This window comes from Andrena cerasifolii, chromosome 8, assembly GCF_050908995.1.
Source record: "Andrena cerasifolii isolate SP2316 chromosome 8, iyAndCera1_principal, whole genome shotgun sequence".
NCBI classification, from domain to species: domain Eukaryota; kingdom Metazoa; phylum Arthropoda; class Insecta; order Hymenoptera; family Andrenidae; genus Andrena; species Andrena cerasifolii.
The window spans coordinates 6,440,269-6,458,739 of NC_135125.1; the positions used below are offsets into that span (position 1 = coordinate 6,440,269).

Genomic DNA, 18,471 nt, shown 5'->3' on the forward strand with positions numbered 1-18,471 from the left:
AGTACGGCAGTAGTATGAAAATTCAAATATATTTCTTTCTCTTTAATATTCATTGACTGTAATAATATTTGTGTTATCTTTGTATTACAAATGGCTGCATAAATGACCAGCATACTCAACGATACTGTATGTACTACGTGTAGTTCTAATTCTACATTTTTATCACGATGGTTGTCACAACGGTTGTCGCTATAATCACCATATTTCATATAAGAAATCATACAGATTTATTTATAAAACTAATTAAAAATATTGATACAATAAATAATCATTCATAACAGATGGCTGTATCCCTATATTACAATTGATCATTATTATCAGTGTCCGTTAGAAGTAAAGTCTTTTCAATGTCTGAGCATAGTTTCTTTATGTCGCCAAGTGCAGCGTATTCAGCGGCTAAAATAGCATTCGCCACCGCTATTGTTTCTTGAATGGTTCTCGCTTTCACCCATACTCTACCGTTCATGCCAGCTGCTATTTCAAAGGCATGACTTTGCGCGAGTGTATTAAACAGCGGCAAATTAGGGTTTAATATTTTTCTAATGAGACTCAAGGAACAAGTAAAGAGCATGCCGTCAGAGCTCAAAGCACCTAATTTCTTTTCTTTCCCATGAGAATCTACACACACAAGTTCTGGTTCCATATCTTTACTGGCGACTAGAAGCTTTGCGAAAACAAGATCTCCCACTTGAATGTCAGGGCGGTTCTTCTTAGTGGCACCTTCGAACGCCAGATAGGAAAGGGATGCCTGTTCACTGCCTCCTATATCCACTTTAAAAATATCGCCGCCTCTTTGCGTTACTATACCAACTACATTCTCGCCATGATTCGGTACGTACCTGGAAGCAATAATTGCCCGTTACGTAAATACAGTGTTAGATGCCATTGCCGACTACATTTTTGCTGCAACAATGGTTACCGTTTCTGGTAGCTATCTACATAATATACAGCTGGATCTAATTTCTTAAGCACGCCTGCTTTGTACGAAAAGACTGTATCAGCTTCGCGACGTAACCCAGGTCCTAAAATGACTACATGCTTTTTGTTAACCGTTGCAATATCTTTCAAAATATCGCCAGGCATTACTACATCACCCACGCTGACTTCCATTGCGGGTGAATAACGTTTCTCTCCAGGGTGCAATGCAAATTCGGTATCAGTGTTTACAAACGTGTAACGCTACTTAATGCTTTTCATTACTTTGTAACCATAGATGATATTAATTAATACCATATATCATTCTCTACAAGAATTACATCGATTCTACATTTCACGAACGTGGTGTTGGTTACATCGCACACCACATGCGTTGACGCGCGTCTAACCCTGACAAACTCAACGCGTGTTCTGCTGGTCAGCCGCGCGCTCGTTCGAAAACGTGACGCGATTGCGCAGTGTAATTTGCATAAATTAATGCAATCAATCGTGCAATGGTTGGTATTGAAATTCTAATTCAACCGCGTCGAAAGTACACTAACTTTCATCTTCGACGTAATCGCTTCTGAATTTCAGGTGAATCGTAGGATTAATTGAATATTCAAGAGGGAAATGGTACTGTTGCCACGTGAACCGATTACGAGGCGCGTAACGTAATCCTCTCGCACTCCTACGCTTATGGGGAACAGTGGCGCCACCTCACGGCACCCCACAAGGCTGCCGCGTGAAACGGTAACGCCACGGAAATCGCGGTGCTCGTTGTGTTTTTTTCACCGATCAATTCCGTTTTGGGACAAGTCGCGAAATCGACAGTTGCGTGAATGGCAGAGCGAGATCGCTGAGGGTGTCACTGATGCAAAGGTAAGGTTCCGCGAGCAAGCTAAACGGGCGCACGCGAAATTTGCGCAGCACTCGCCGGATCGATAATTGATTTGCGTGCGTTCTATTCTAACCTACCATCCCGCTCCCTCCTTAAGTTATTAGTTCAATCACGTCGTATTGTCGATCGATTCGTTGCAATTTAGTTGAGATTCGACGCCGCACACTTGACGTGATTCCGTTAATCTGCTTTGCAGGCGTTCTAAAAACAATCTTTATTCAGATTTTAAAATGTAACCACTATGGCTGTATGTACTTACTGTCACTCATTGTTGAGGTACCCGTTCAGTCGTCTTGCGTATAGAATCATGCCCCTGCTGCTTATTGTTACGCAGCTGTAGGGAAAACATGCATATACCTATCCCTTTTCAAAGCTTTCTCTCTTCGTGAATATTTAAATGCGATTGAGAACTTTGCGTGTCGAGTTAACTGATACTTATGAAAATTCTGTTGACACGACCTCGTTTGTATCTTTGTTTCTATTAGTCTCGTGAAGTTACCATGCCAAAGATTCTTTCTGCGAGAGTTTTCGCGCGATGTAATAATCGGCACTGGCTAACACTTTCTTCTATTTTATATTTGCAGGTGTGATACAAGATGTACAATGGAATTGGATTACAGACACCTCGCGGTTCTGGAACCAACGGACACGTCCAAAGGAACTGGGCAATTGTCCGCAAAACAAAAGACAAAGTCACTTATAAATCTGACGAAGGGAAATTAGATCAGCTTAACAAACAACCTAACAAGGAAATTCTCGATCATGTCAGGAAAAGGAAGGTCGAAGTCAAGTGTGCGGAATTGGCAGACATCTTGGAGGAACAAGGGTAAGTATGTTTTAAATGCTGGAATAATGAGATTAATGCAGGATCCGATTTAGAGACTTGAAATCGGAATTCTTGTTGACAAGTATTATATGTAACAAACCAATTCCTTGAACCCAATACCAAATGAGATTCTAAACTTCAATTGGATTTAGCTTGCCTTTGGCTTCAATATATTCTTCCTATGCAGCATATTCTTCCTGTAGTTTACACCACCTATGGTACAACGAATCCTAGAACAATCATTCATTTAGAATCTTGTGTGTTACAGATTTACAACTGAAGAGGTAAAAAAGAAAGTAGAGTCATACAGGTCTATGTTAATGGGAAGCGACGCCAAGCCACAAGTACCTCGAGACGAATTTGGGCGTGTAAAGTAAGTGCATTATTTTCTCTATTTTCATTTCACATGTTGTTACATATATATTCTTTGCTGAAAATTATATTAATATGAATAGAAGTGTATTCTGTAGTAATATTAAATTGCATGGGTAATTAGTGTTTTAAGCGTATCAGTGTTCGAAAGTTCAAACATGTTGGACACTTTAGGAATTGTATGGAGATAAATTATGCCTCGTACCTCCTCTAGTAATCTAACTTAAGATCTACAGTAGACTACAGTTCCACCTGAAGGTCCCTCAGTGGGATTCCATATGAAAGGGAAGCTTCAGATATTTCCTCGGTATAGCAAACTTATCTGGTTCATAGTTTATCAAAATTTTGATATGGAATATTATGTAAAAGAATTCTGATTCTCTCGAGATCCCACTTTGCTTTATCAGAAGAGAGAAATATAATAGCTGTGCTACGAAAATTGCTATGTAACTTATTTATCTGCACAATTATCTGTACTAACTGTTGAAATGGTACCAAGAAAACGTGTGAAACTACTAAAAGATTCTGCGAAGAAATTAGAAGGGAAGGCGGCGCGAGATCTGAATGTAGGAATTTGTTAGCTTTCGCGATGAAAGGACGTGCAAGTGCAATTTTCGAACGCCAGCACCCTCCCGTGGAAACGCCAGGTTGCCGCTAAGCCCAATATTATTGGAGGGTGGAGATGGTCGCATTCTCGAGCCGGCTTTCAGGGGGTGTTACGCTGTCGGTATCGACGTACACCATGGCGCCGGCGCCACCCACGAAAAGGGAGAGACACGGGGTTGGGGGTGCACGGAGGGAGAGAGCAACAGAGATGCTCGAGGGCACGGAGAGAGGGAGAGAGTTTGTTCCAGCATCTCTCACTCGACTTTTCCGCCTCAGTGCGAGGATGGACCGGCGTTGCGACGCTCAGCGTCGTCGACTCTCGTCGGGTGCACCGATCCTCAGAGGATAATACCGAGAGAAAACAGCCCTCGGAGGAAATAAATAAACGAGGGAACATGTAACGGTTTCGTGATTCTCGAAAAAAAAATCACAAAAGTCTTCCATTAGCGTGTAGTCCAATGATATTAGTATCTTTAAGTAATCGTAAGTGCTAAGTATCGTGTTTAAGTGTAGCCTAAGGTACCCGTAAGATTCCGCCTGGATAAGAAGCTGGATTTCGCGTGACCGCGTACACTTTAGGCCTCCATTAGAATTGGATTCGACTCACGCACCTCTATTGAATTTATTGAATTTTGCCAGTCGAATAACAGAGAGAGAGAGGCACGTAATTCGATTGGGGGAGGACGGAAGCAAGAAGGAGGTATAGCCGAAGATTTACCAAGAGAAACTAATCACCCCACGTGCGTGCAACTGAGAGGTTCAGATATTGTAAGAGATACTGCACTTTTCTATATAATCCATGTGTCTCCAAGTCGATCGATCGACAATTATTCGCTAAGATAAACCGTCGTGCCGCGTTGCCTGTATACCTGGTGTACGGCAGAAGTATCGACGATAGTGTGCCTGATCTGAAGTCTTCCTTAAACTCGTTAAGCTAGGAAATAAGGCTACCGTCGATATATTCCTATATTCTTACACGAGCCACCGAGATCTATCTATATACAATAACATATACACGTATAAGGGTATTATAGTAAAAGGAAAGGTCGCTGGAACATTTCCTGATCGACGAAGAAATTCCAAAGGGGAAAGAAGAAAAGACGACCAGGGATGATTTAGGAAGAGAAACGTTTCAACGCTGATTACTTCCAGGAGAAACAATCGATCAACTCCAGCGAGGAACTGCTTCTCCTCGGCGAAGAAAGAGTGGGAGGAAGGAAGTAACGAGAAACGAAGCTGACATTTTCATCATCGCTGCCGGATAATTGTTCTCCGTTGGGCAGCAGAGCGTCCGAATACAAGAGGCTGCGTGGCGCAATCGGGGGAGGAAGCCATTACCTTCGCCTCCACCTTCATCCCCTTTCCGCCCTCAAAAACCATCAAAGCCTCCCGTTGAGAAGGGATTAAGCCGCGTCGAGGCTACTTAGGCAGCGTGCAGAGCTCCTTAGCGTAAATTAGCGGCCGAACGCGCTTAATGCTCGCCTAATTACTTAGCCGTTAATTATTCACGAGCGCAGATCGTGCCCCGGCTCGTCAGGCGGTCCACTAAATTGGACGCTTAAACGAATTCGAAACGATTTGCTCGCAACGCTGTTGAGAAATCATAGATCGAAGTTTACGTTCAGAAACAAGGGGTTAAAATTTAATACAAAGGAGTCGTCGGAGGCACGTTTCGATAGAGGGATCAAATAACGTACTTTTATATAGAGATCAGAATTGGAAGACCAAGTTCAAGGAAATTTGAGCACCGACGAAGAAGGGGGAAGGATTTTTTACCAGAACTTTGAACTCGAGGAATGACTATGTCTGTGACGGTATCTCCACTGAAACCAGCGCGTGGACGCGGTCCAGCCGATGGTCGTGCATTTTTCGAGACGCTGTGGCGCGGGAATTATTTCCTGGATCGGCAGAAAGTGATGAAGAAGTCGCGGAAACGGAAATTGCAAGCGGCCAACGGAAAGAAGCGCGCACAGCTGCAGATGCGACAGCATTGTTGCTGTTGCCAGCGCATACAGCTGCACCTGCTTGCCGGACGGCGAAGCAACATGCGCTCCGTCGTCAGGTGAATTTATATCCCAGCAATTCGCCTGCTATTTATTTTAATTTCATTCTTACCTCCCATGTATCAAAGCTGAAGCTTTCATCTATTTATTCGAACAGAGTAGTATAATCGCAGAACTTATTCCCCAAATTAGGTGCCCCAAAGCTTTTCACCGTAACAAGGCTCTAGAAATCATCCCCCTGTGTAAACGTAGCATAATTCCAGAAGTTTCTACCGCGAAATTGGAGGCGCAGGTCAGCTTTACAAATAAATCTGGGTTAACTCTCTCGACGCTCGTGTTAGAAGGGTAACAAACGGAATTGGATTTCTCCAACCGCAGATTATCGGTCTCCACTTGTTCCACCAGGATATCTGATACGTTCAGTGGCAGAGTATTAGGTAGAAACCAGGAAAAAATAGCTTCACATATGCACAGTAGATTATTAGTTTCTTCCATCTTCTACAATCTCTCCTCGAAAACCGCTCGCGAGATACCATAAAAGATTTTCATTGATCCTATTTGCGACTTGGACTAGTCGCTTATAATACCCTTCATTGTTGGTTGGCGTTAACACACGAGCATCTCGTTACAGAGTCAGTAATTAAAAAGGCGTGGAAAATATTCAGATTGTAACAGGGGTTGGAGGGAAAAACGGGGGCAAGCTGAGGATTAAAAAGGCAAACAGTTTCTTTCTGCCTGGCAAGCTCAGGGGTGATTCATGCTATTGACTCCCCAATCCCCTGTGGAAGGGAGGCATTCTCCCGTAAATAAAACTACCACCTTTTAAGTCATAATTTCCAACGTCCGCGGAAGCAACAAATGTTTCGACCAGCACTTCGCGAAAAAGTCGAATAAGAAATTATAAATCTGTGGGAGTTGGTGTATCTTGCCGTGGAAGGGAACGGGAAGCGGCGGTTCAAAGGGCGAGGGAAATATTTTTTACCCGCTGACCCGGGTTTGATCGAAGTGGGGTGACTCGCAAAGAGCGAGGAAGCGGGGTTGGCTCGTGAATTTGAGTGTGTAGCGGGCGAGTGGCGCGAAAGGGATACCAGAAAAGAGAACAGCTGGATTGTATTGATCCGCGCCCGAGCGTTGGCGTAGGGGTGGCTCGAGCGACCCCGGCCTCGCTGCTTGCTGCTTTTCACTCGCGGGGAAGAAGAGGGGCCGCCTCGATTTCTCCTCGGTGTTATAGTCTCTTTCTCCAGTGTTATGTCACTGCTTTTGCCGCATTGTCCGGTCGCCTCTTCGACAGCCATCGTCTCTCGGCCGCTTTGAGGAACAACAGGGCACCCAGCGCAGCACCCTTCGGCAGCCTAAAGCTCGCGAGCCTCTCTGCGGATCGTCGCGAAATCGGGCCTCAGTGAATTCCTCGGAGAGATCCACACGCGCGGCGATGACGGTGAAAATCTCGACGCGGTACGAATTCTCATCTTCGGCATTAGTCTCCAATCTCTCCGCTATCTCCGATGAAAAAATTAATAGTACAAACAATATAGGTCGTCCTGTTTTCCCCGGTGTGTTTATTTTTATGCTCGACATTGATCGGCCTTCTTTCGTACAAAGGTGTCTTTGGATTGATATCGACGATCACGTGCCTCCGGGCTTCCGTGCCCAAACTCGAGGGCTGCTCCGTGCCACGTATGGTGTACCACGATAACTTTGGATCCTATTGGAGTGACCTTCGTTCAGCGGTTCCCTCCGTTAAGGACGCCTCTGTTGTCGACGATCTTTTCAATCGTATCGTGGATTGAGACGTATGTGATTCCTGTTGCAGTGTTCGCGAAACACATCAGATTGCCGAGGCCCAGCAAGAGAAGAATGCGAAACTGCGGGAGGCCTTCGGCATATCGGAGTTCTTCGTGGAGGGAAGTAGCCTAGATCCGGAGAGGCACGCGCGCGAAGCGGAGGCAAGAGCTGCTGCGAGCAAAGTGTACGAATTAGTGCGAACCCCTAGTCCAGCTCCGGACACGACGTCCGTTCCGGAGAAGAAGAAGAGAAAAAGATCCGGCAGCACGAGCAAGAAGAAAAAGGGGAAGAAGCACAAGAAGGAAAGGTAAAAGACAACGTAATGGTGCACGGGTCAGTGGAGGCTGGATTCTAAACGTAAACGATCACTGTCACTGATAATTCGCGAGTAACAGAGCTCGGATTGACTGTAGTAGTTATATTACTACATTGTACATACTAGGATATATTAAGCGATAAAGTACACTGTATACTATAGCAGTAGTACTAATAACGGTGTACTACAGCATTCTATAGTATAGTGGTAACGCGATAGTGCCCGATATATTTTATGTTATAGTGCAATGTAATAATACATACACTATAGTCGAGTAGGTTCATTGCGATGAGACTAATTGATCATTCTCTGTAATATGTTTGAAGCTGCATACACGAATCCAGGCTCCAAGACCGAACAGCCGTCCCCCTGTAGTGACTCCTCTCCTCCCTCCAGTTAATTATTCATTTACCGCAAGGTCCACACTCGTTCATTTGCTTACTACACACCTCTTGTCAGATACTGACTCATGACTCACCTACTATTTCATGTCCCATACACCTTTCTCTGTTTCAAACAGAACTGAGGAGGACTGAGTGCCTACCCAGTAGGCTCCAGTAGGTAAGTGTGGTCGTCGCGTCTACTTTCCAAAACACTCAAAAACCGATATATAATCTCTGTGCCGAGAAAAAAAAAAAAGATAATCGAGTCTGCCCGTTGCCTTGTGTTTAGGAATTCGTCTAATAGGCGCATATTCGAGGTAAATGTTTGCTGTACTACCTCGATATCCTGAAACGTCGGTGATACATCGATAATTCCTTTGTCTGAGTAAAACGATACTGGCAAACATTTACTTGATATACAGCATTAACGCGGGTCTCTTGACAAATAACGTAACAATTCTGACGCGCGAATCATGCATTTCTATCTTTGTTGTTGTTATCGATAAAGCTTGTTGTTAATGTCATCTCTCTATTTTTTTCTGACAAGTCCGTCCCTATCGATGGTTATCAAGGTAATGCTAATCCCATATTATATCAATACTCCTCATATTTTGTATACTTGTCTTTTGTAACATTTTGAAAGATGTGGTCTTGCATAAGCGCACGCGCCGCAGACAGCTCGAACAAGATTCCAAAGAATTTATGAGAAACCAAATCTTTCAAATAAACGATTATGTAGTCGGTTTGTTAGCTATAGCCCGATATTGTGACTTTCACCTGTATATGTATCGTTGTATTTATATTTTTTATTACTTAATTCACTTGGGATTGCAGTGAAAGAAAGAGGCGGTTTTTCTTTTCCTTTTATAAATATCGATAAGTATCGGGAGTGTCAACACGCTGCATTTCCTATAACATATACATGTATGTACAAGTTGGTTCTACTTTCGAATTTGAGACCTTGTCCAGGCGCTGAAAATAGTTCGGCGCGAAAATTTCCATCGGAGTACACTGTTCTCGGTTTTACTTTCGAATTTATTCATTACGTTGGTCGAGTTCGTTTAAGAGCAGGTAGCTTGTATCATAGATATAAAAGTATTTATTTCACACACGGATACATTGTACTACAGCTTTCTTTATTGTCAGCACAAGGTATGCACTTGTCGACAGGAAGACGCCCACTGCAAGAAATTAAAAACAGAATATTATTTAAAAGAAAAAGAAAACAACAAATCATAATCGCAATGGGCGAGACACTTGGAATAACGACAAATGTGATTCCTAGGTCGGAATCGCCGAAGGCCAACAAGAAGAAAGAGAAATCCAAGAAGAAGAAAAAGGAGAAGAAGCACAAGAAGGCCGAGGCTAGTTCCTCTGACAGTGATTCTAGCGAAGCTTCAGATGATAGCAGGTAACAGCGAAAGCGCGAAACTTTTCGCCAAACGCTTTTAAACACCGCCTGTTGTATTTTTATTCCGTGTCCGGGCTAACGTAATGTAATTACACTCGTTGCGCAGCTCTTCTGAGACTGAGTCAAAGAAGAAAAAGAAAAAGAAGAAGAAGAAGGCTAAGGCGGAAGCAAAAGAAAAACACGAGGTAGGGAAAATATAATGCAAAGGAAACAGATATGAAATTTCTATCTACCTGTCTCTTTCTATACATATACATATACATATTTATTAAAGTGACCAGATATTTTCTGTTCCAATGCGGGACAAGCAAGCAAGCAAGCAAAAAAAAATGGGTTAACAGATCCGTGAGGAGATCTTTTCCGTAGTTTATTAAAACATTTACAATATATTTAAAAATACATACTTGTGATTATAAAGAGATACATTGAAACGAAATTAAAAATATTTCTTTTTTCACAACAAAAAAGAAGGAGAGGAAACAGTAACTTTATGCCACTGCAAAAATGTAAAAGGTTACATGTCCAATCCGGGACACTTTCTGGGACAAAGGGCTCAAATACGGGACTGTCTCGCACGATGCGGGACGTCTGGTCGTTTTAATATTTATATATATACATATTAATAGATATATATATATATATATACATATATATTATCCATATATACCTTAGCACGTGAAGCAGGAGCATGTGACATCTACTTTGCGTTCATCTTCCCCGATTAGTTATTAATTAACATTGGATTATCGAACATTTTTTGTTGCTGCCTATCTTTGAATAAGCATGACTCATTGCTTGTTTCTGTAAAGATTTTTATCTGATTTCAAGTTAACAGTCATTATTTCAAAAGTGTAAATCTCAGTATTGTTTGTAATTATCAGCGCCATTTGACAGGATATATTCCCTGAGTGAGTACCAGATATGCCGCTACTCAATGTAATAATAATTTGTGATTTATATTCGTACAAACTTTGCGATTGTTGTTGCCTTTCACTCGTTTTGTGTCAAGCACCATCACATTTACGAGAAAGTAACAATAGGAGACTGCTTGTTCTTCGATATAGGTGCGATGCGAAGTGAATTAGTGCATATAACGTCCACGTATCAACTTTATCTGATTCCTACTTTCTTGATAGCTTTCTTTACTGACACATTACAATCTTTTAGTTCGAACACTCTCTACATCTTAGATTATCTATTAAATGAACTTGTACCACACCGAATGAGCAGACTCCAGAATATCTTTAAAGATTTTGCGATATATTTTTTTATCCTACAAACAAGTACATATGCATGATTGGTGTTCACTACCTGATGTTGTCTAACTTAGTAATCTGTGCTGTTTTTCTTTTAGAAGAAAAAAGTAGCTGTCAAGAGGAAGCATCAGTCATCCGAGAGCTCGTCGGACAGGTACGTTACTTGTCACGTACAGGACACGAGCATCTCTGAGCATTACAGGTACTTGGTAAAAATAGGGCTTAATATAATGTACCAAATTATTTAATTTCCAGTTCTCCGGAGAGACCGAAAAAATCTATGAAACATGATAAAGCCGTGGAAAAGTCTAAAAACGAAGAGGTAGAGATTACCACGAAAGAACCTCGATCGAACCGTTCACCAAAGAAGCAAGAAAAGAGTCGAAACGAAACTCCACCCATTAAAAAGAAAGATTCTCCAGTGAAAAAGGTCGTATCCGAGAAAAGGGACAAGTCTCCGGTTGTGCACAAGAGTCCTCCGCCAAGGCGACATAGATCACCGTCGAGAAGCAGAGTCGAGAGAGGAAGGTCTCCGAGGAGATACTCTAGGTCCCGACGAGTCAGCCCTTCGCCGAGAAGAAGAAGGATTTCAAGATCTCCCAGAAGATACAACAGATACTCAGTCTCCAGAAGCAGAAGTCGATCGAGGTACGAACGTTATGGATCGCGACGCAGAGTGTCACCGCCACCCAGACGCAGGAGATCCGACTCTCGAAAGAGATCAAAGTCGCCTAGGAGACAGCGCGAGAAACGAGAGAAGTCGAGGGATCGTCGAAGAAGCCGCAGCAGGACAAGGAGTAGATCTCGACGATCCACCTTAAGCTACTCTCCGGTGAGGAAGAATCCAGAACGGTACAAGCACATATTGGAGGACAAGAAGAAACGAGATCCGAAAAAGGGTCAGCAGGACATCAGACGGAAGTCACGATCAAGCTCTAGGACCAGAAAGATGCGGACGATCACGCCGAGGGTCAGGCTGCGATCCTCGAGCGAAGACGAAACTGACATGGCTGACGACGAACCGAAACCAGAGGACGAAGAGAAAATAAAGGAACTACATACTCTGAAGCGTTTACAAAGTGGCCTTGCCGCAAAAGCTAGAGAAAGCCTGGGCAAGAAGGTAATAAGCCCTGTGAAAGTTAAAATGGAGAAGAAAGAGGAGAGTATACTTGATATTGCTTTACCAAATGACCCACCAAAAATGGTACAAAACATTGTTGGTCCCGTTCGAGAGAAGTCTAAGTCGAAGTCACCTATATCCCATCTACCTGCTATTCAGTCGCCAGTATCTAGCAGATCGCCTTCACCAGCGTTACCGTTGACCCGGGAAGAGGCAGCTATTAAAATACGATCGCCCAGCGAATCACCTCCCCCATTACCGCAAACTTTAAACAAGATTAACTCCAGATCTCCAAGCGTGGCGTCCAAAACAAACCATCGTTCAAAGTCTCCGAGTACCTCTAAAAAGGACTCTCCGGTCGCGTTGCGGAAAGAGAGTAAGTCATCCTCGCACTCGCCACCCGTTTGTCACAAAGACGCAGCTATGAAATTGCGTTCTCCAAGCGAATCTCCTCCTCCTCTACCACCGAGCAATGTGAACAAAACCTCGAAACGGTCTGCCTCTCCGAGCACCTCGAAAAAGAGCCCACCTACTTCAAGAAAGCACTCTCCGAGAGAGAAGTCTTATTCTAGGTCACCTTCTAGGTCCTACACAAGATCGGTGTCGTTGGAGAAAAGGTCGTCCAGATCACCTAGACATCGTTCGCCAAGATCTCTCTCCAGAGAAAAGAAGTCACGTTCTCCGTCGAGAAGCAAGAAATCAGTGTCCCCCAGGCACAGGTCCCCGGTGTCTCCGGCAAGATCCAAGAAGTCACCGAAATCTCCAGCTAGACAGAAACGAGTAAGTCGATCGAGATCCTCTTCGGAATCGAAACGCTCCGCGTCGAGGTCTCTGTCGCGCTCGAAAAAGTCTCCCTCTCGTTCGCCGGAGAAATCGAGATCCAGGAGCAGGACCAGGTCGTTGTCGAAGAGGTCTAGGAGTCGTTCTCTGTCGAAGAAGTCGAGGAGTCGGTCACTGTCGAAGAAATCGCGAAGCCGGTCGTTGTCGAAAAAATCCAGGAGTCGATCGTTGTCGAAGAAGTCGCGGAGTCGTTCACGATCCCTGTCCAGGTTATCGCGGGACAAGGAGAAGAGAAGCCGCTCCAGAAGCAGTTCGCGTTCTTCTGCGAGGTAAGAGGGTTCTGTTATTCCTGTGATACATTACGATATTTTATGTTAAATGTTCCTTATTTGTGTTCAGTTCAAGGCACAGTCGTCGAAGTTTCTCTAGCTCATCGCGATCATCGAGCAGCGTTTCCAGCAGGTCCTCCCGTTCGACGTCCAGTAGTTCAGCTTCTAGCAGGTCTCGTTCCCCGTCTATACCTCGACGTCACGGTTCGCCTAGTTTCCTAGACAGACGTCGTATCACAAGGTAGGCATTCTGACCAGTAGAATTCCATATTGTAGCAGCAGATTTTACAGCGCACCATGCCAAATTTTGTAAGCCCACTGCATCAGTCGTAGAAATGTTTATCTTTTCAAACCTACCTTCTTCTGTTGTTTTTTTTTTACGTTTTCATTTTATTTTCCGTCGTTGACTCGCCTTTCACGCGACCCCATGGAGTTAGAAAAGTCGGGCGTTAAAGCAAACAATAGTAAAATGACGATATTGATAAGTCTTGCCACCATTACTTTTGTATGTTTAATCTAATGCCATTTTGTGTTGTGTCCTACAGGGACAGATCGAGGGACAGGCATAGAAGATAAAGTAACGGCTTCGCACAGATGTTTCTATTACTTTCCTACCGTTAACGTAGTAGTAAACACGATATGTCGAATTTCATTTCTTCTCGTACGAGTAATTAGAAGCAGCTTAGCTGCTGATGCGAAGATTAACTTAATGATTAATGATTAAGTGTAACGGATCGTGTCCTTTTGTTATAACTTTGTGAACGCTATGACGAATTACAAGTTTATCAATAATTTTCTAAGGGACTGTATTTTAAGCGTTACAGTAATTTCCAACCTGTAAACAATACGTTCAATAATCAATGAGCCTCGGTATTATTTCATCTCTCGGAGTAATCCAGATTTACTCTACCGCACCGATACAAGAATGTCGTTTAAAGTCAATCCGAGTACACTTGTGTTTGTATGATTTTTCCTTTACCTTTTTGTTCTCTTTTCATTTGTATCTAATCGCTTACAAACGATCTACAAATATTATATAGATGTAGCATGCGTGTATTTCCCTTATAAATTATTGTAAATCAAACATTTACAGTAGAGATTCTTTTATTTTATGTCAGTCACAAATAAAATGTATTTACTGCTACCAAAGCAAGCCTGTTTCTTTAGTTGGACATTTCTTTTATTATGGTTTTATGATACGTTTTTAACCCACCGCCTTCCATGATAAAAGTTATGGCAAGGTAAGTGACACAATTTTCATTTTGCATGTTGTTTCTGTTGCATTGCATGGTTCCTTTGGCGCGCTCCTCTCTTTAACACCACTGAAATATTAATTCTAATAGCGTAGGTTGATCCAGGCGTTTCTAATATTAATTTTCTGATGGCAAATATCCTGATTCACCTAACAGTTCTTCACAGTTATGAATTTTAACAGATGTGTTTCTATTATTGCATATAAGTGTTTACGTGTATGCAGCCACAATATTGACGGCGATTAATTTTAGCGCAAGGAAACGACCAATTCCATATCACCGACCTACTCCGACACCACCTTCGTCACCGAGTAGCTCAGATAGCAGCAGACACAGTAATTGGTCAAGTCCAAGTCATCGGTCAAGTTGTTCCCCAAGTCGGAGTCCATCGTACACGCGTTGAAGTGATCAAGCGGATCCCTAAAGACACTCGACGGTTCCTTTTATGTGTCGGATGGAATGGTGCGTGCGAATACGGAAGATCCACTGATGATTTTTCGATCAGTCCTACACTGCAGGGGAATCGTGTTTGTGATGTTGAACATTCACATGGCACATTTCCAATGAATTTTTCATGCAGTTTCTTGTGTCGGCAAGCATAATTTAAAGATGCAAAGAAGACACCATTCTGAGTTTGGTGCATCATCTTTAAGTCCCTGTAAATTCTGAATACGCATTTACACTTCTGATCTCATGACTTAATAATACTCATCGATGGTGACCCACCATAAGGCCCATTCGTTTCAGTATTAGTATGTACGTCATTAGAAACAATCTTTCTTTGTTTTTGATGACTAACACTAATATTGTTCCTTTAACTATACTCTTGTTTCAATTAGGCGTTAAGTGATTTCGATGGTAGATACAATGTAATACACTTCTATTGATATTGGTCAAGAATTAATTGTAGCATGAATTTTGACAAGAAACGATAGGAAAGTTTTAGTCAATTGCTCATTCTATGATTTTATGAATTCGAGTGAGATTCCAAAGACATACGTGCAAGAGTAACTCAAGAAGATATTTTAATAATAAGGATGACGTTCATGATATCATTTTTTAATACGATCGTTCTCGGAAGGGGACATTAGTCATGGTTTGTGTTGTGTCGCAACTTTTGAGAATTTCAAGTCTCCATGTATTATTATGATGTTCTTTGCAAACTTTACATACATTCGAATACTTAAGCAATAAGGATGCAATGACGATTATAAGCATCATTAGTCGTGGTTAGTTGCAGCTTCTTAAGATCTCACATTATTATCGAATAGCTACCTATATTATTTAACGATTCATTCAAGACTACGGTAGTAGTTCTAACGTCCACGTGATTATTTAAATCATGTAAATGTTTGTTATACAAACACCAGCTAGTCAAATTTGAGATATTCCATTAATGGTTAAAATATTAGCATTCTTTGAAATGATCTATCAATTTCTCAGAGAATTAGAAACTGATGTTTTAGTGCAATGCTTTACACCTGTTCCTTTTGTACATAGATGTTACTGCCCGTAACGAAGTATTAGCACTTTGCTCATTTTCTTTCCATTTTAGATACTTGATATTTAAAGAATTGTATATTTTATTTATTCGTCTATTTATTTTTTATCTTATTTATTTATTTATTTATTTATTCATGTTATACTGTGCTAGTCATTATAGTCAACTTTAAGGGCAAGAAAGAAGTACGGAAAAGTGTTGTGGAACTTTTCAAACCTTCTGTAACTTGCGATACTCAATTTATCTGAATACTAGTCGGAAAGTTTCATCCTTGGCTGTAAGGTCAGGCAGCATACCAAAAGACAATTAGACTAGTCTCGATTCTTCAAAGTTAAGTCTTGAAACTGTATGTATAGGGTTAAAAGTCGTATTTGGAAAGTCTACGTTGTTTATAAGTAGAAGAGAAAAAAACCTTAGGAACTAGCTCTTGCATAACGACTGACTCAGTTTTAATAAAAAAGGAGATTGTCAATCGTCATGGTGTTGCAATATTATCCTTTCATTGATGCATATCTACATAACACCAACGTAATATAAGTGCACACCTATCACCGAGCATTTGTTTTGTACAATTAATACGAAGATAGGTCTGAAATTTTACAATATCGTACAGTTTAACGGAGTGTAAAATAAGATTTGTTTATACAATCACGAAAATCTAAAACCTGTTAAATTTTGCCCACCATGGCTGTTGACTTCGATATTTATTATTCATAATTTACAGTCATCGAATGTTACCATCGTTGAAATGGAAGAGATTCTGATTATATCTGTAATATACTCTGTATTGTTGTTGTGTGATTAAATCAAAAGGCTTAAAAAAAGAAAGGAGAGTCCGTTTCTTTCAAAATGTTTACAGAATTCATTTATTCTTTCTTTACACAATACATTTTATACAAATAATCGGCTATATTTAAATTACGCACAAAAATAAAAAATTTAACATTGGAATGAAATTATTTACACAAGTCTTAAAGAAAATATGTTCCCCTTCCTTGCCTGCGCATGGACTCTTTATATATATATATATTTTGTAATCATCGTAACTGATGATGATAAAGTTATCTTCGTGTATTAATATATTACTTCCTTCCACCTTTGACCTTTTCTTGTTTGGCTCTCTGTTGCGCAAGGAATATAGTCCAGAAGAACCCAATCAAGTTTACCATCAAAACACGTAACTGGAAAGGAATTGTTAGATACATGTATCCTTATTCTCCTCTGAGATCTGTGGTTTTGTAAATGTTTCGAGCTACGGATAAAACCTACCACTGGTGGAACGTATCTCATGTTGATATACTGCAACAACGTTAAATATCTTAAATTTGCACCAAGTATAGGCCAATATAATTTTTTCATCTGCTTGCAAGCATCGTTATGTGTATTACCCTGCGAGAAATGCATTTCATTGATTGTGAACCCTTGGCAACTAAACACAAATTTATAAAACAATTGAAAAGATATATGTACCTCGAGCAGAGCTAACATGTACAATGCTAGTGCTTGAAAACATGGCATGTACAAACATCTTTCAATCACCAAAAGCATGAGAGGATTCTTCACCAATGGATGTATATACATGTAAAAATAATGCGGTACAGGACCACCGAAGAGTAATCTGTAAAGAATGTTGTATTTACACCATAAGGAAGTTGTTGGATTTAAACTGCAATTTATTTAAATTTACCCAAAAAGAGCAAACGCGAGTAAACTGTCCTTGTTGACATGTTTGATTCCAGAAATCTTTTGCGATAAGTAATTGCCGGCAACGGCGATAATGCAACTGCGAAAAGGGAAGGGTGTTATCATAAAATATAATTGTTGAATCTAATGGATCCTAGAGTTCGTACTTCGTGTTGATTTAGAACAACATGCTTACCTGGTGATTGCTTTGGTTTTTATTGGACTGGTATAAAGACGCTCGAAATACGCACTAGTAAGCTGCAGAATTATATTCGGTTTTGAGAATGCCATTATGTTTTCACTTTACTCTAGACTATTTGCGACGAGCGGTAGGTTAAGAAAACTGAAACGAAACATAAAACAATGTTCCGCGAAGTGTAAACGGAACGAATCGTGGTGAATGTTACGAACTGTCGAACGCGGTGCATTCAATTTTCAGTGCTTTTGCCCGAGACAGTAATATTAATCATTAGATAAGCGAATGTTCGATAAAGATATCGCTATAATTCGTCGTATCCTTGAAAGTTTTATCTCAATGAATGGACACTATTCAAAGGTTTACGGATTCTCTTTCGTTTTGTAATTGGCAGGTTTTAAAGATTCTCGTACGGCCATACTGTGTGCAATCACTCGAAAGGTGATACAACACATACAAGGTAATGCGAATAAGGAGTGTATGTATAAATTTCTTTATTGCAATCCCCCTTTACGTATGTAATCATTTTATTGTAATTGTATTCATCACTGTATTCAAATGGCATGTGCATGCAATATATATTATAATATGTATACATATTGTGCAACAAAGTTATGCATTGTAAAAGCGTCGCTAACAATTTATTCTACTATTCATGTATTCATATCCCTATATTATTCTTGCGTTATTTATACATTGTTGCAACACTATTGAAATTACATTTTCATGCCGTTTTCACACCATTCCTCCGCTCTTTTACCACTGTTGCTACATTATTATCATATCCTTTCAACATTATTCTAAAAGTTGCACTATTCGCATTTCATCCTCTACA

At 41.1% G+C, this 18,471-nt stretch overlaps 3 protein-coding genes and 1 long non-coding RNA gene across 7 annotated transcripts; 1 reads left to right on the forward strand and 3 right to left on the reverse strand.

Moving 5' to 3' along the window:
• Positions 1 to 10: 10 nt before the first annotated feature.
• On the reverse strand, positions 11 to 1,387 carry Rrp40 (exosome complex component Rrp40). Its single transcript, XM_076818014.1, has 2 exons — positions 920 to 1,387; positions 11 to 839 (listed from the first exon to the last, which is right to left on the reverse strand). The coding sequence occupies exons 1-2, from the start codon at positions 1,108 to 1,110 to the stop codon at positions 299 to 301; spliced, it is 732 nt and encodes a 243-aa protein (XP_076674129.1). The 5' UTR covers positions 1,111 to 1,387; the 3' UTR covers positions 11 to 298.
• A 257-nt stretch (positions 1,388 to 1,644) lies between these two features.
• Positions 1,645 to 16,585, forward strand: Srrm234 (Serine-arginine repetitive matrix 2/3/4). 4 transcript variants are annotated; one of them, XM_076817956.1, is made up of 10 exons: positions 1,645 to 1,797; positions 2,401 to 2,642; positions 2,911 to 3,015; positions 7,437 to 7,715; positions 9,393 to 9,518; positions 9,625 to 9,703; positions 10,873 to 10,928; positions 11,030 to 13,003; positions 13,074 to 13,244; positions 14,509 to 16,585. In XM_076817956.1, exons 2-10 carry the CDS (start codon positions 2,413 to 2,415, stop codon positions 14,657 to 14,659), a joined length of 3,171 nt encoding a protein of 1,056 aa, XP_076674071.1. In that variant the 5' UTR covers positions 1,645 to 1,797; positions 2,401 to 2,412; the 3' UTR covers positions 14,660 to 16,585. The 4 variants fall into 4 exon arrangements, with proteins under 4 accessions (XP_076674071.1, XP_076674073.1, XP_076674072.1 ...); XM_076817958.1 differs by lacking the exon at positions 14,509 to 16,585 and adding an exon at positions 13,549 to 14,152 and having other exon boundaries at positions 1,646 to 1,797; XM_076817957.1 differs by lacking the exons at positions 1,645 to 1,797; positions 2,401 to 2,642; positions 2,911 to 3,015 and adding an exon at positions 3,913 to 5,682.
• On the reverse strand, positions 7,562 to 8,652 carry LOC143372117 (uncharacterized). Its single transcript, XR_013086212.1, has 2 exons — positions 8,445 to 8,652; positions 7,562 to 8,341 (listed from the first exon to the last, which is right to left on the reverse strand). It is a non-coding gene; the product is annotated as an uncharacterized LOC143372117 (long non-coding RNA).
• Positions 16,586 to 16,595: 10 nt separating the features above from the next.
• LOC143372103 (peroxisomal membrane protein 2) lies at positions 16,596 to 18,060 on the reverse strand. The gene is made up of 5 exons (XM_076818021.1): positions 17,637 to 18,060; positions 17,445 to 17,540; positions 17,228 to 17,375; positions 17,027 to 17,146; positions 16,596 to 16,938 (listed from the first exon to the last, which is right to left on the reverse strand). Exons 1-5 carry the CDS (start codon positions 17,729 to 17,731, stop codon positions 16,840 to 16,842), a joined length of 558 nt encoding a protein of 185 aa, XP_076674136.1. The 5' UTR covers positions 17,732 to 18,060; the 3' UTR covers positions 16,596 to 16,839.
• Between the last annotated feature and the right edge of the window lie 411 nt (positions 18,061 to 18,471).

Coding starts and splice junctions, on each gene's coding strand:
- Rrp40 (XM_076818014.1), bottom strand. CDS start 1,110: ATGGAAGTCAGCGTGGGTGATGTAGTAATGCCTGGCGATATTTTGAAA. Junction 840..919: donor GTAGATAGCTACCAGAAACG/GTAACCATTGTT, acceptor TATTGCTTCCAG/GTACGTACCGAATCATGGCG.
- Srrm234 (XM_076817956.1), top strand. CDS start 2,413: ATGTACAATGGAATTGGATTACAGACACCTCGCGGTTCTGGAACCAAC. Junction 7,716..9,392: donor AAGAAGCACAAGAAGGAAAG/GTAAAAGACAAC, acceptor TGTGATTCCTAG/GTCGGAATCGCCGAAGGCCA. Junction 10,929..11,029: donor TCCGAGAGCTCGTCGGACAG/GTACGTTACTTG, acceptor TTTAATTTCCAG/TTCTCCGGAGAGACCGAAAA.
- LOC143372103 (XM_076818021.1), bottom strand. CDS start 17,731: ATGGCATTCTCAAAACCGAATATAATTCTGCAGCTTACTAGTGCGTAT. Junction 17,147..17,227: donor ACATGTTAGCTCTGCTCGAG/GTACATATATCT, acceptor CATTTCTCGCAG/GGTAATACACATAACGATGC. Junction 16,939..17,026: donor TGAGATACGTTCCACCAGTG/GTAGGTTTTATC, acceptor ATTCCTTTCCAG/TTACGTGTTTTGATGGTAAA.